Source organism: Dryobates pubescens, chromosome 22, assembly GCF_014839835.1.
Source record: "Dryobates pubescens isolate bDryPub1 chromosome 22, bDryPub1.pri, whole genome shotgun sequence".
In the NCBI taxonomy this organism is placed as follows: domain Eukaryota; kingdom Metazoa; phylum Chordata; class Aves; order Piciformes; family Picidae; genus Dryobates; species Dryobates pubescens.
The window spans coordinates 18,445,120-18,461,245 of NC_071633.1; the positions used below are offsets into that span (position 1 = coordinate 18,445,120).

The 16,126-nt window shown below is 46.8% G+C and overlaps 1 protein-coding gene across 1 annotated transcript; it reads right to left on the bottom strand.

Annotated features, from left to right (window-relative positions):
* Positions 1 to 3,712: 3,712 nt before the first annotated feature.
* FGF4 (fibroblast growth factor 4) lies at positions 3,713 to 6,807 on the bottom strand. The gene is made up of 3 exons (XM_054171904.1): positions 6,504 to 6,807; positions 5,598 to 5,701; positions 3,713 to 3,889 (listed from the first exon to the last, which is right to left on the bottom strand). Exons 1-3 carry the CDS (start codon positions 6,805 to 6,807, stop codon positions 3,713 to 3,715), a joined length of 585 nt encoding a protein of 194 aa, XP_054027879.1.
* Between the last annotated feature and the right edge of the window lie 9,319 nt (positions 6,808 to 16,126).

The following is a 16,126-nucleotide window of genomic DNA, read 5'->3' on the forward strand; positions in this document are numbered from 1 at the left end:
AAAAAATGGGTGGTGGCAGAGGAGCAGCATTTCTCTAGAGCTCTCTGTGTCATCTCAAGCTGCAGTGCCACAGATGCTGCATAGGACCACGTGTGCTTGAGGTGCTATGCACCTACAAAGCTACTACTCTTAAATCTCACCCTCCAAAGAACCAAGTCTTGGGATGTGTCTCCAGTCTTTGAATTACACTTAAACGTCTCCCCAAGTCCGAAACCAGTTTTTATCCTTGACTGTATTTTTTTGGTTATAGTTTTGAAATGTACATTTAGTCTTCCTTTTTTTTTTTTTCCAAGCAGTGTAAACAAAAAGGTTAATTATGAAAAAATAATTATATATGCCTGCTGGCCTATTTATTCTGCCTCTATTCATAGGAGCATTAAACATGCTGCAGCTATACTTGTCCAGTTAAAAAAACTCCACCTGTGCTACATATTTATAGAGCCCATGCAGCTTTAGAGAGGAATTGCTCTTACTCAGAGTGAGGGCACTGGACATTCCCAGCTTATCTACTGCCTTCCCCTTTCTAGGAACAGGAAAAGAAACATTACCCAGTGGAAAATTAAATGGAGAAGCCTGTATGTTGGGGCTTGGCTTTCTCTTTTTTTGTGGCCCCTGCTTAGCTGGACAAACTCCTGTGTAAGATCAACCCTGACCAGTCATTCCTGTTACCTGTCCTTGCCTAATCCTAGGAAGGGGCTAAAGCTGAAAGCACAGAGAGTTGCTACAGTGTGCATGTGTGCAAAAGTGCACACCTGTGAGTATTGGTAAACACAAGCTGTGCAAAAGAATCTCACTATAAAGTGCTACAAAGCACTGCACGCTTCCTGGAGTATAATCACTAACTGCAAAAAGAGACCCATCAGATAGGTGAGCCTGCAGCCCCTGGCATCAGTGTAGTCCTGCTTCACAGGGAGAGCAAAGCAGCACTTCCTAAAGCCAAAGAAAAGGCAACCAGACTTCATTCATAACTTTAACACCCAGCAACATCAACTCCAAAGCTGGATTTTGCCTCTGACCGTTAATCTTAGACGCTGCTGCTGTAACCATGCCAAGAATACAACTCTAGCATGTGGCAGATGCAAGCCTGGGTGTCTGTTACCGAGCTGGTGAAGCTGGGCTTTCCTGGACAACTTCCAGCTTCAGCCAGGGGAACTTTAGCTGAGTAAGAAATCCAGGCTGTCATTTGTGAAGTAGCTGGCTTAGGTGCAGAGGCTCCCTGCTCCTCAGGAAAGTGAAGTGGCATTTTTTGTTTTGGCTTCCATTGCAGGCTGCGTTGCCTTCCACAGAGCTCAAATCAACACCAGGGCGCCGCGCCTCGTGAACGTTCATCATTTATTATGCATGTCAATGTGCACAGCACATACACCACAGTCTTGAACAGCACCTGTATAAAACTACAGACAGACCCTGGCAAATGGTGAGAGCTCGTTCGTACCATGTAAGGTTGGCAGCGAGGTTTTATCACAACGTTCCAAAGTTACAACAGCTACCTCTGAGCGTGTCCCGTGTGAGGCCGTCAGCTGTGGGTTTAGTGGAGTGGAAAGTGACAGAGAAGAACCATTCCCAGAGAGAAATCTTTGTGATCTGCTTTTGCTATCTGAAACCTGGAACAAAGCCGTGGGATTTTCAGAGGTAGTGGTGGTAATTACATAACGATCACTCAGCATACAGAAAACACAGAAAGTACAGAAATCCCCCAGATTACAGAAAAAACCACGATCAAATTCCTTGGGCATGCTCTTTCCTAGGGGCTCTCTCTTATTTGGCTTCCTTTTTTTTTGCTTTGACAGCAGCTGGCTTAAGAACTGGTCCTGGTCTGCTCTGATCTTACTGAACTTTGGTGAGTAGATTTTGTCTTCAAGGTCAGGTGTGAGTAGAGGACAGAGGCAAGTCTACACCTTTACAAAGGAACAAAGGCTTTTGTGTAGGAATGTAAAGAGAAGGAAGAAAAGCTCAACTCAGATCTGCATGTAGTGAGAAATAACGAGTTTAGGTTGGAAGATGATCTGTAAACATCCTCTAAAGTCATCAAACATTGTGGTTAGTCCTGGCTCCCACTCAATGCCCCAAAGATGATGTATCTCTTAAAGAGCAGAAAGAAAGAAAAAGGGACAAATGGATCCATTTGGTGATTCTCCCTTCATCAAACCTGTCTTTCCCTTCATCAGGTTAGAGACAGGAGTTACACTTGCACAATATAGAAAGAAAACTCTAGGGTTACTTGATGACGATATCGTACTGCAGCCTGACAGCTGTCTGCAAATATTTTCACCATGATCATCCTTACTAAAAGTAAACCACTGGGTAAAGATAGCTCAAACGTGACAAGGCTCAAATAGGATGCAACCAACTCTATCCTGAATACTTTTGGCTACATATGGAAAAAAAGAGAGATTTGGGATTACGATTGTTCCCCTGGGACCTCCTCCAGAGCTGTAAGAGCGAGCAGCAGAGTGTGGACCTTCCTTCCATGCAGATTTTGTTAGGAGACTGGCTTGGAGAGTTAGTGAGGTAGAAATCAATCAACTTTGTCAGGGAATGAGACAGCAAAACAAAAAGCAGCATGTTTCTCCTTCCAAATACTGCACCAAAGCCAATAAATAGTACAAACCAACCTTGATTCCTCGTAATCAATGTGAATTCTCTCTGTGGAGCCTGTGCTTTCTACCAACCAGCAAATGCTTTTGCCTTTCGAGAACTTCTGAGCGTTGCAGTTTCACAAACTTTTGACAAATGGATGTAGTCTCCAAAAGTGAAAGGGAATTTGGTTTGAATAAAGCATAACTGGTTCCTGTAGTGTCTCTCACAGGGTGCTTCTTGAAGGGGGGACAGACACCTCTCTTTTTTTTTGCCTAATGCCAAGTGATCACATCAAACATGAGCTTCCACTGAGGACCTACAAAAGATCCTCTGCTCCTGTTTATCTAAATGGGGGGAGGGGGAAAAGCCCAATCTTCTGAGTTTATGTAGGTGCTTAAGCCTCGCTACCTCCTGGCAGCTCTAAGATGAGGGACTGCAGGAAAGTTCAAAGTTCAGCACTGGCAGATCTAAAAACAGATTTGTGGGGTAGCTCTTCAGCACCGCGCTCTCCGTGCCGAGGTAAACCGATACTGTTCCAATTAAATAGCAACGCGGCACAAAGGAGGTCAGGCATTGTGTGTGGCTCCACGCTGGCATCCCACCCAGGCACCTCCGCCACCGCTCCGCCTCGGAGGCCAGCAGCTTCTTTGGGAGTCGTGAGGTGGGGTTGGAAAACAGGCAGAGGAGAACAAAGCCACCACAGCAAACAAACACACACACACACACAGAGGTACAACCATGAGACAACACACAAACAGTGCAAAACATCGTAACAGAGGAGCTGAATTTCACCTCTTGTAGGACAAGGAGTAGCAGCACACCTGTGATAACTTAGAGATGAGTTAAACCACAAAGCAGAAGTCTTCTACTGTTGCACCATGAAGTGAAACACCTTGGGTTGGAGGTTTGTTTTGTTCTCAGAAATTAAAAAAAAAAACAACAAACAACAAAACCCATCAAAATCAGAACTATAAATAAATTCTGTGGCAATATATACAGATTTAAATAATTAACTTAAATATCTTACACCTACTCTTGCATAAAAGTCTCCAGTAAAAGTGCACCATGTTTCTTTTCCCCAAACATGTTCCGAATCTTCCCCTGTGCTGAGGTAGGTCTGAAGGCTGATGTCTCAGATTCTAGGAAGAAAATGTGTCACTGTCATTGTGGGAGATACTTTATTGCCTTTCTTTGTTCTTCCATTTTTGCTCAGGGCTATGTACATCCCGGGGTAAATCCTGGATTCGTAGGCATTGTAGTTGTTTGGCAGGAGAATCTCTTTGAATTTGCACTCGTCATTGAAATGGGTCTGAAATGAAAAGGAAAGAATGAGAGGGAAGGAATTTTAAACATCAGGTGTGGAAATATTCTTGCTACCAGGTGTAGAAGGTGTGCTGTGGGGAGTTGACTCCCACCCTCCCTTAGTAATCTCTTTTGAAGTGGTCATCCAAACGAAGCTTCAAACAGGACTCAGAGGATCATTAAGGATGCTGTGTCCAGGCTGGGCATCTACAGCCAAAGGTGGGAAGGACACCCGTAGGTGTGTCTGCACTCTTGAGGGAGAGGGGCACATTTAGCAGGGCTGCAGTGGGATACGGTGCAAGCCAGTTCTGCTGCCCTGCTCATCAAATTGCTCAGTGGTTGTCCTAGCAGCAATAAACTGCCTCAGAGATTTCAGAACAATCTGAATGCCAGCACCTTCTCACATTGCTTGAGGAGAGAGAGGTGTTTGAAAGACACTCAGCATGGACAATACTTTCTGCTGCTTTAGTTCTAAAATTGAAGGAAGGGTTTGGATTCACTTATGGTAATGGATGGGGAAAACAGAGCTGGCAAAGGCATCCTTCCAGCAAAGAGGTTTCATTCACAAGCAAGCACAAAGTGGGACAGGTGTCAGGAGTGTGTTGCTATCTGGTGGGTAACAAACAAACCCCTCTCTTATTATTGGACAAAAGCTTAGGGCTTCGTCAGAGAGCTCTCAGCCTGCCAAGCTGAAAGTGTTCAAACACTGCACTGGGAATTGCTTTATCCAGAACACCAAAGCAGCAGTCTTTGAAACAACTCAGAGGGAGCTCCTGCATGTTGGTGGCTGATTCTGCCTGGCTTTTATGTAAATACAAATCCTCTGTAACAGGACTGACCAATGACCTAGAAAATAATTCTAGATGCTTCATGTCTTCATGTTAAAATGCCCTAGTTCACTGTGACACAGACTGGCTCTTCCTCAGCCCTAGTTTCTTCACAGCATACTTGAGAAACATGAAGTAGAAAAGCCAGGGGTAAGAAGGGAGACCTAGGAATATGGGTTTGAAGAGATGCTAATTGCTTATACAGAGGTGAGCTCAAAAGCAGGGGGCCAGCTCAACACGGGCAAGGACAGGCACCGTGACTGTCCACCTCAAGTGTGTTTGATAAGATGCCTCTATCTTTTCCAAAGATTCAGTGTAAAACAAATTATCTGCATTGTCTACTAGTAGATCCACCTTCTTATAAGACCAGACCTTGAGGATGATGAAGTCAGGAGAACAGACTCTTCAATCAAGAGCATCAACAAAGAGTGAGCAACAGGTATGTGACAGGCACTGATTCATCACATCATAAAGGGTCATTTGTGGGGGCCTGGCTTATCACAAGTTCAAGTGCCCTCCAAGAGATGGAGTGAGTGATTGTCATGCCTGTTTAAGGCTGTTTGTACTCAAATGCAAGAAAGATACAGACTGAGGCTAGCTTGAGGTCTTGCCACACAAATGACTGCTCTGTTTACCTGTGTGGTAGACAAGATGTGGTTGGGTGACTGTAGTTTTTATGGGGAAACTAAGGAAGTGTGATGCACTTCAAAAACTCAGCAAACAGCCTAAGTGGGCAGCACACTTACTGTTGTCAAGGCAGTAAGGACTGCTCTCTGTTCCCTGACCCAAGAGGGGCAAGTATGGGGCTTGGAAAGCTTCTAACACCACGCACACTTCACTCCCCAGCTGACCATGGTCCCCTCCCCAGACACATAATTGGCTACTTACAGATCCGTAGAGTTTGCCTTTGCTATTCATGGCCACGAAGAGTCCACTTCTAACACCAAATATGCTCACCACTCCTCTTTCCACAGGGGAGATTTCCAGCAGACCTATAGAAGAGACACAGGAATCAGGAGGACAAAGGAAGGGATGTGCCCTGAAGGAATGTGTGGTGCCAGTGCTGCACTCACCCAGATGTGCCCATCCCCAGCGTGATGTGGATCCCCATGCCCCTACACTGCTGTGGGTGGCCACAGAACCCCAGCCTCACACTCCATGTGCTGCCCCATGCTGGGACCTCTCTTCTTTTAGCTAAGTAACTATTTTTACTTTGCCCCCAGGCATTCTCCTGTGTAGACAAGGTTAAAATAAACCAAGAGTGTGCTTGGAGCAAATGAAACATTTGTCATCATGCAGCTTATATCTCCCCTCCCAGATCTTATTGTTTCAGTTGGATATCAGAGTCATGGGGCCACGGGGTTAAATCCCCAGCAGATGCTTTTCAAGGTTTGGGGAGAGCCAGGCTCTCCCCATACCCTGCTCAGACCGGGCGACCCACGGGACTGCGAATCCTCCAGATGTTAAGGCAACTCCGACACCTGATGCCCACCTGCGGCAAAGGCACAGCACAGCGCTGAGCAGCGCCCAGGAACTCCGCCGGAGTGCCTGATGGGCTCCGCTACAGCCCTAGTACCCGGGACGCCCCCACCCTCGGGGCAGCCGAGTCGGCAGCACCGCGGTGCCACGGGCGGGTGGATTTTTTTCGGGTATTTAAAGGTTTGCCATGCATCCACCCTCCTTTTGGCAAATATTATTGTCTCCGGGGCAGGTGAGCCGCTCCGCACCCGCTGGGGGCGGTTCTGCGGGCGCGGAGCGGCTCATCTGCCCCCATCGCGGGGGTCGTCGGCTTACTGTATCGATTCTCGCTGTGGATCCCATCGATACGGCCGTCGGGCAGGACCTGGATGTGGAAGCCGATGCCCACGTTGCAGTAGAGACGCCGCAAGCGTTTGATGCCTAGGAGGTAGTCCCCGTCGCGGGCAGCATCCCGGCGTTCGGCCGGGAGTCGAGCGACGGAACGGGCGAAAAGAGCAGCGTCCCAGCGTCGCTGGCGGGACCCGGCAGGGAGGTGACTAGGCAGTGACCGGCAGCGAACGACCCCGGGCCACAATAGCCCCAGGAGCAGCGCCGGTAGCAGAGCCGAGGGGAGAGACATCCCGGTTTAAGGGTGGGTAGCCACGGGCCCGTGACCGGTCGGTCCGAAAATACACTCTTCTCCCAGTTCCCACTTTATACTGAGGTCAAAGAAGGGGAGGAAAAAATGTTTAAAAAAAAGGGAAAAAAAAAAAAAGAAAAAGAAAAAGGGAAACTAACAACAAAAAAATTTTAAACAAAAGGGGGGGAAAAAAGGAAGAAAAAAGCAGCCAAAAAGAAGCGAGGGGGAAGGAGGGAACTTCGCACTCAGTCCCCCGAGGATCTGCGGTTTCCCTGGGCTGGCTGCATGGAGAAATCCCGGGAACAAGAGCTTCTGAACTTGATCTCAACTCCAGGAGTCTTGTCTGAAGTGCTGATCTTCTTCTATAGCTGCTCAGCCATAGCGCTTCAGCCCTGACCACGATATTTATATATCCATGTGCGTTGGTACCTATTACATCACCACCTACTGCTGTCTGCTGCAGCCCTCCGCTCTAGCTGAAAGTCAAATTATCACCCTTAGATGCTTAACAACTCCGAGGCGTCTTGAAGGGAAAGGCTGAGCAGCACTGGTGCTAAACGAGAGGGACAGCACAAACTTTTAAAAAGAAAAGGTCATATTTTGCGTTCATCACAGCAGCTTCCTTCTCCTTTCTTTTCCTTCCTTTCTCTCTTCCTTCTTCTCTTCTCTTTTCTTTTCGCTTCCTTTTCCCCCCACTTTTTCTTTCCTTTGCTTTTCTTCCTGATTCTCTTCCTTTCTTTCCCCTTATTTTCTCTTCTCTTCTTTTCTCTCCTTCCTTTTCTCCCTTTCTTTCTCTCCACTTCTTTTTTCTATCTTTCCCTTATCTTTCTCTCACCTTTCCCTTCTCTTTCTCTTCTTCTCTTTCCTAACTGCTCACAAATGCTAATGCAGGACACAAAAATCAGAGAGTGCTCAGCACACTTTCTTCCCAACACAATGTACGACTTTGTGAAAATCTGTGGAATTTCAGCTTTCTCTGTATCCAAGCGACATGGTTTACAGTTTGCTGGATGCAGAAAAAAATTCCCTTCATGAAAAGCCAAGATAGTTGTTGCATGGGAGGTTTAAGAAATGAAAAATGAAAGAAGTTGAAAAAAACAAAACACAAAAGAACAAAGGAAAGGGCCAAGGCTTGAATAAAGAGGAAAACATTTAAAGAGGCAGCATGTGTGCAAACGTAGTAATAACGTTTGTGATTCTAAACATCCCATTAGGAAATCAGAAAGCACAGCACTGCTCTGGAGTACAAGACATGCGGAGCTCCCTCTTGGTCACTGTACTGAGAGGGGCTGTGGTGACACAAGTTTATTCCTTAGCATTCCTGCAGGTACTGCTGCGCTTTTCATGGTGGGTTTGTTTTCCAGTCTTTACTACAAGTCCACTTAGATGCTGCTGTTGTGTCCTAACGATGCAGATGTTCTTAGGTTCATTTGGTTTAAGTTCATGAAAATGAAGCTTGGTAATCAAAAGTAGAAGTTTGGACCCCATCAGTCTGGAATTACTTTGTTTAGAGCAAACCCCATATGTTTTGTCACCTCTTTTAGTTTAAGCCTCGGGCCCTCAACAGGTTTTTAGAGCCACCAGGTGAGGAGACATTAGGACAATTTTGGAAGGTCCTGAATTAACACAAAAGCTGGGGGTGAGGGGGAAGCGGTTTGTGACTCAAGTCTTTACAGCCTGAGGACAGTTTAGTCTTTCACGCCAGTAAAGCTCTCCTGCTGTTCCCGCAAAGGATGCGAGAGAAAAGAGAATTGCCCCAAGCCAGATGACAGATCACCTAGGTGTGAAAATCTCTGACCTTCGCTAAACCTAAGCAAACTTAGATGATGTGCTTTTATTTCTTCTTGTGAGGTGCACATATACAGTGTGTGTGTCTTTCTCTTACCACGCTTCTTGGGATGGAAAAGAGACTGCTGCTGCTTTGTGGGTGATCATAATCTGTGCTACAGAGGCAAAAGGCTCCTGGGCATAGTTTTGTCTCAAAGAAGTTAATTTCTGCATATGCTTAGGCAGCAGAATTTAGATTTTTCTCTGTGGAAGTTGGTAAGTCCACTGAGGTCAAGTGCATGGAGAGTTTCTTCATCAGGTCCATCCAGACTCCTCTAGCTCCTGGCCAGCCTGGTGTGCCTCAGACAAGGCTGCTCAGAGGTCTGGAAACTGCCCTGCTCTGCAGGGGCTGTGCTGGACACCTTGCCCATCCCCAGGGCCCTTAGAACAGCCTGATGCCTTCTCGCTTCAACACCTGAACAACTTGCTGTCAGCAAATAGCAGTGGATGAATTTGGGATTAAGTTTATTTACCCTCTGAAGGAGGGTACCAAGGAGTGGTACTTTGCCAACACACCCTCCCTGCAGCAGGAGTGTAGCCTAATGGGCAGCAGAGCCAGGTCTGCTCAGTCTTACTACCACTGACAGCAACCTCCCCGACCCCAAAAAGCATGAACAATGAGGCCTCAGTCCTGTGAACGTGCAAGCTCATTAAAACTTGAAGTTAGAGATGTGCCTGGGAGGCCTCCAAGCTGTGATGCCTTCATTGCCATGGGACCTATGGAAATGGGTCCCAAAATGCCCTGTTATGCTCTGAGTCCATATGTTTGCCACATCAGGTTCTAAATGGTTACACAGAGCACCCAGTACATCACATGACATTGTCACAATATCACCAATTGGTACAAGTTCATTCTTAAACTTGCCACAGAATTAAATGAGCTTCCAATGGAACCTTTCTGAGAGGAAAAGCAACAAGTCTCCAGCTAGGAGTGAAACTAGGAGGTTTGTTTTTATACTCATGTGTGTGAGAGCTTGTGTACAGCCTCCCTGTGAAACACCAGCCCTGGTGCCTCAAAGCCCTCTGACCATCACCTTCAGACCTGTGAAAAGTCCACAGGGGTGAAAGCAAAGTGGAGCTGCAGCATTTCCAGCTTGCACCTGGAGTAAATGACAGGTGGAAACTGTTGATCTTCAGGGTCTTAACACTGGAAACTAGACATTTAGAGTTGAAAATGATTGTCACAGGAAACCATTAAAGCAACATATTCCCTATGGAAGCTATGACAGTGTGCCAGCAAGGCTCTCCAACATGCCATCTGCTTTCCTACGGTGAAGGGGAGCTGGGTGTCTCCAGATTATCCCATAATTAATTCTTAATCTTTCATGCCATCATGCCATGCTCTACTGCTTTGTCCTCTCCTCCCCCACCTGGTGTCACAGACTCTTTCACAACAATAATTTAAGTATTAAACCAGGTAAAATGTCTTCACCTTTGTATTGGCTCTGCTCCTGAAAAGCATATGTGGATGTCACAGCTCAGACAGTTCTGCTTTCCAAAGCCCTCTTAGGCTTAAACAATCAGGGAGAAGAAAGGATTCACAGAGTGCAGGTCCTCACCCAGGTTCAAGCCCCATATCCTGCATTTGGAAAGAAAAACAGTGAAGGAGGAGGGCTCTGAAAGAGCTTTACTACCTTTATAGAAATAATTCTGCAATGGCATGGGCACCACAGCCATCTGAACGGGGCTGTGTCTCTGCTCTTCTACAGGGCTCCAAGTCCACCATTCAAAAATCAATGTATGTATTTATTAACCCCAGTAAAGAGATGGAAATGACCCTGGCAGATACTGCTCGTGAGCTGCTCCTTTGCTGAAGGCAAACATCGTACTGAACGCCTTTGATCTGGAAGGATGGGGAGTGGACTGGAAGGGGCATGGAGAAGGATATTGTTAGAGAGAGAAAAAAAAATCCCTTTCAGCATGTTTGCATGCTATGAAGAGATGGTGAGAAAGCAAGGCCGCAGCCCCCGCGGCACACGCCCCTTTTAATTAGGACGATTCTGGAAGACAACTACCCAGCGATCTGCAGAAGGGACCCGCCTGGGAAAGCTTTCTCACGTTCACGTCTGGCTGCCTCTCTGTATGAGCAGGGCAGTGGTCCCGGGAGAGGAGGCAGGCTGGAATGCCACACGGTGCTGGGGCCCAAGCCCCGCTGGCCGGGGTCACTGGGAGACCTTGGTGCTGCGGGCCCCTGCTGCCTGCATAGCCTGCATACCCGCACCCGAGCTCGCCACTCATGCTGCCTTTTTTTCTCCTCTCTGTTTGCAGCTGGTCTATTTGATCTCTGTGTGCCTGGGCTGTTTGCTGTTGTGAGCCTCTTGCCATGATCAAACCCGTATTATCCCTGGTGATGTTGTAGTGCTGGATATTGGGAAAGGGCAGTGGAGTATAGCAGCAGGCGGCTACAGTGCTGGGCGAACAACAAAGGCACCAGCAACCTCTCTCCAGTGTGTTTGGACTGATTCTGTGAGAGGGCTGAAGATCACTTTGCATGTGATGAGCACAGACCCTTCCAATAGCTACACCTTCTGCTGCTGGTGAGCTTGCACAGTCCTACATCTGTGCACCTCCATGGAAAGCAGAGGTCAGAGGGATCATGACTGTATCCATCCCTGTGGCTCCTGTAGGTCTTCAGCAGCTTAGATGAAGCAATTCACACTTCAGCTTGTGACCACGTTGCTCATGTACACCCACTGCTGCAGGCCTGAGCACCAAGGAGCTGCAGCTGGAAGACCAAGCCACAGACATCTGACTTTCTGGGAACTAGATTCAGTGTCTTAGCAGCTTTTTCCTCAGCTTCTGTGCTTGGTTTGTTTGCTTTATTGCTTTTGAGCTGTAAGGCTGCTGTTTCTGCAACATCAGCTCAAAGGGTGGGGGAAGATGATAGGAAACTTCTGGGAGACTCAAGGCCATTAGCCAAGCCCCCTGATCTGGTGGTCATGGCACAAGATTTTCTTGTCACTAACTGACATTGGACAGCTCTCAGCTGAAGAGACACCTCTGGACAATCTATTACACCCTGTTTCAAGCTGCAGCTTTGCTCTACACTTTCATGCAGCAAAAATTCCCAATCCTACTGCCACTGTTGCTCCATGTTTCCAATAGTTTTCTTTGCCCCACTGGCTTTTGCTCTGTCATCAGCTGGTTTTGCTGCTCATGCTTCCTGTGGTCCACTACCCTTTCCCTGGAGATGTTCTACTCTCTTCTTCATCCTCAGGACAAGATGACAGCCTTACAGAAATGAATGGCCATCATGGGAGTTACATTCATGGTAAAGGATGACTAAGCAGCACTCTGACCCTCAGCTGCAGGGCTGATTGTGTCCTGCCTGGTGGATCTTCTGCAGTCACCTGCATGGTGCTCCTGCTTTCTTAAATGCATCACTATGACTGACATGAAAATGAGCCTTAGGAACCACATCATGAGAACCAGCTAAAGGAAGAGTTCTTGTCAGCCCTAAGTGAGATTGCTCTCTGATGTGATCAGCATCAGTCCCTGAAGCCCAAGATGCTTTCCTGTGGGGTGCTGGGATGAGCAGAGAACATGGAAGATCTGAGGACTTTTCAGGAGTATCAATGGAGTTTGTTTCGCTGAGGAGCAGGATTCAGTGGGATGTGACATCTAGGGAGTTTTCAGTCAAAGCAGCTGATTGAGGGTAATTGTCTCCTGTGGTCTTGTCATAGCATCACAGTCCTTAGCCTCATGAAGTCTGAACCAAAGTTTAGAAGGGAAATCTTCTAAAAGCCCAGATGGAGAAACACATTCAGGGGGCTCTGGTCATTAATGTAGGCCTTTGCCAGAAAGCTTAGTTCCCAGACAGGCTCATCCTTACTCCAAAACTCAAATGCTTATACTGCCACATCCACTGCTGACATTTCTGCATGTGCTGGTTTGCTCTTCCTTGCTCTGTATTCCTCTTGCCTATTGAAATTATAAACACTTTAAAACTAAAAATACACAATTCTGCTCCTTCTGCCAGATTATGGCACACATGCTTTTGCTGATTCATTACTTGACACTCTGCCAAAGGAAACTGGTGAAAGGAAATAGAATAGAAACTGAGTGTTGAGAGTCAGGGGAAGTGTTGGTTAAGCTTATTTTTATTATTGTTATTGTGGGAAATGGCAGCTTAAGTTAACTTTCTGTGTGAGAATGTTTTAGCTGACTTTGAATGTAGCATGGCTGGTTTGCAACACTCTGTCCAACATGTGGCCTCCCTCGGATGACTCATTTGTTACGGGTGGCTAAGGTGAGGGAAAGTGGCTGCTGTAAGCAAATGACGTGGAGTGCTGAATTTTACATCTTCCCAGCACAGCACAACCTCCAATCTGTCAGAGCATATATGGACACACTTGGACAATTCATAACCCCTCTGAGCAGGGAGGAAAGCAGCTTTTCCAGTTGACCTTTAGTGTCACAACTGTGAAGCAAACAGATGTCTCTTTTCCTTAGTCACTCTTGGACTTTCTGTGGTGCTCATCACTGCAAGGTCTGAGTCCTCTGTGGAGGTAGTGGCTGTATCCCCAGAATACCTCCGCGAGGTGAGGGTTGCTATCCTCCTTTCCCAGCCCATTGCTCTCTGTGGCTGTGAGCAGCAGCTCTGCAGAGATGCCTTCACATTCCTCTGAGGTGCAGAGGAGGAATGAGTACCAGAGAGGCTGTGGAAGGTCTGTGTGATCTGTCAAGGCTGATGAACTACTGTGGAAGAGGTTCTTAAAGTCTGATCTAGGCAAATTACTTTCCCAAGGAGGCACAGTGCACAGAGAATCTTCAATGCTGACTTTGACCCCCAAGGACAGGACAGCAATGTGGGTCCAGCAGGACCGTGGCACTCATCTGCACCAAGAGACAGAGGTGGGCTCCTTTGATTTTGGACAAGCTCTGCACCTTTCGGGCTGTGTGGGGTGGGAGCCAGAACACAGACATCTAAAGCCTCTCCAAATACTCTCCTTCCCCAACCACCACCAGTGGTAGTGGCAATGGCAAAAACATTATCCTGCAGCCTGGCACAGAAAAGGCCCTGAAACAATTAGAACCCCACAGCTTAGGAGACAGCTCGCTCAGACATCCCCAGATCAGCACTCCATTACTCCTGATGAAGTCAGCCAGAAACAAATGCATGGTTTGCTGGGTGAACTACAGAGTCTCCTTAGCTCTCAACAACAAGCATTTGGTTTAGGATCTTTGTTCCATTTCAGTGTTCATGTCTGGACCACTTGAAGTTACCCTTTTCAAAATTGTCTTGAGAAGAAAACAGTCTTAGACCAGACAGGCAACAACAGAATGAAGACTTTGGTATTCTTAATAGTTTCCCAGGACTAACTTATGATTCCCTGCATCAATGGTTAGGAAGCCACCTGGAAATAAGCCAAGTCTCCTTCTGGAGCATGTCCTGCAAATGCTGAGTGCAAATGTGGTCATCTGAAAGCTGTTAGCTGTCACATGCAAGCAAAAGCTGCCTCACAGCTCCAACATTTTCACTTTGCTACTACCCAACTGGAATAACAGGTAAATTATTGCATGAAAACCACTGAGCTAAACTCTATTCTCACTCATTCCCAGGTAACTTCCTGAGACAAAGGGATAAAACAAAAGCAGCAGAGCCTACAGGAAGTCTGCTGCCTACCAGAGGTTTTTGTGTTCAGAGCACACCCATTGACTGATTTTGTCATGAATCTCCACACACATCAGTATTGATATTAATGGCAATGGAGGATGTACACATGAGCTGTTGGCACCAGGATAGTGGGATGGGCATGACAGATAATGAAGGGAAAACTCCATACCCAGGGAATTCAGACAGTGCTCTGCAGTCACTGCTATGCTATTTTCCAACTGCTATATACAGTCACAAAATATTCCACTCAGAGAGACAGCCAGAAAAAGCCCTGCAAACCCCAAAGTCTTACAGTCTTATAATAACCACAGCAGCATGCCCTCCACCACAAAAGGAGCAGAGCTCCTGGGGACCCACACAGGACAAGCTGTGTGTGACTTATTCCAGGGTGTTAAAGAACTAGACAAAAATCAGCAGGGCTGGTTTCAGCACATCCATGGCCATTTAGCATTGCTCTGGACCTGCAAAGCAAATGTGGTTGGCTACTTCAGTGAAAATCCATAATGCTGGACTAAGGTATTACATAATTAGTTGGAGTTTTCAGAATATCCATTGTTCAGTGGATTACAAGTAAGTTTGGGTGCCAATATTTGAATGAAAAAGAATTCTCTTACTAAAAAAAAGGCAACTTTCACAATGAATCAGTCTTATTCTCCCTGCTCCTTCCACTTTGTAATGTGTAAACTCATATTCAGTCACAACCAAACCACAAACAGGATGAAACAACAAGCACAATAAGCTGCTGACTGACCTGCCTTCCAAAATGCTCAGGCAGCTGCTAGTTTTTGGTAGTGTTTCTTCATGCTCTAGCTACAAATCATTGCAAGTCAAGTAGCTTTCATTTAGTCTTTGCTGGCCAACACCAGCAGAGCAGCCTGGATAGATGTCACCTATCAGTTGTATTGGTTTTAAATAGAGGATGGGGCAGGTCATGTCTTGCCCCACAAAAAAGGAGTGACTGGAGAAGGAGGACAGTTGAAGCTAGTCAAGACATCAAGCCAGGACCACAGGGAAGTAGAGCACCTCATCAAACAAGAGCCATGTTTGGAGAGACCAGGCCAGTGCTGAAGATTCTGTCAGCTGAGGACACCCAGGGATAGTGAGCATTTGTTGATGCTGAGAGGGTAGGTGGAGAGCTTGGCTCAGCAGACTTTTGTGGAGATGGATGGCAGTCCCAGTAAAAATTCTACTGCCTGGGGACTTGGGAGGTATCAGAGGAAGCAAGAGCCGGGGAGACCTCAAAGCTACCCTGTTTGTTTGCCTGGAAGTCCCCAGTGAACTGCTGCCAAAATGATTTAACAAGGATGTTATTTTTGGTGGCAGTGACACTGACAGTACTTGAAGAGGAGAGCAGTACCATTCATAAACACATTGCAGTTCGGGGATGGGGAACACCTGCACTCACATCTCCCTTTCCCCTCTGAAGCTCCCCTGCTCTTGATCACACTGGCTGGGCCACTGCTGGGGAGCTGGGAGGGTGAAGATGAGGGAGAATTGTGCTGGTAAGGGTTGTGACATGTTAAGTTTTTACAGAACTCAGGATGTTTCTTTTCCCCCTCACCCCATCACCACAGTAGCTTAAATTATGGCCAGAAAATTATGGAGTATAAACTTAAAAGCTTCCCTCAAAGCTCCCTTCTGTAGCAGCATTGGTGCAAGTGCACTCACAGTTCAGAGCCATGGGAACAAACCTTGTATGTTATTATTTAACAGCAGCCAAGTGCCATTATTTTTTACCAAGACTGAAGAGTGGTTTGCAACTCATTCTCAAGCTTCATGGTGTTTTCAACCCAACATGAACATGGGTGGCAGCATTAACTCCCCAATACCTCAGACCATGATTTGATGCTGGTGGTGAGGTGGGGTCAAGAACTC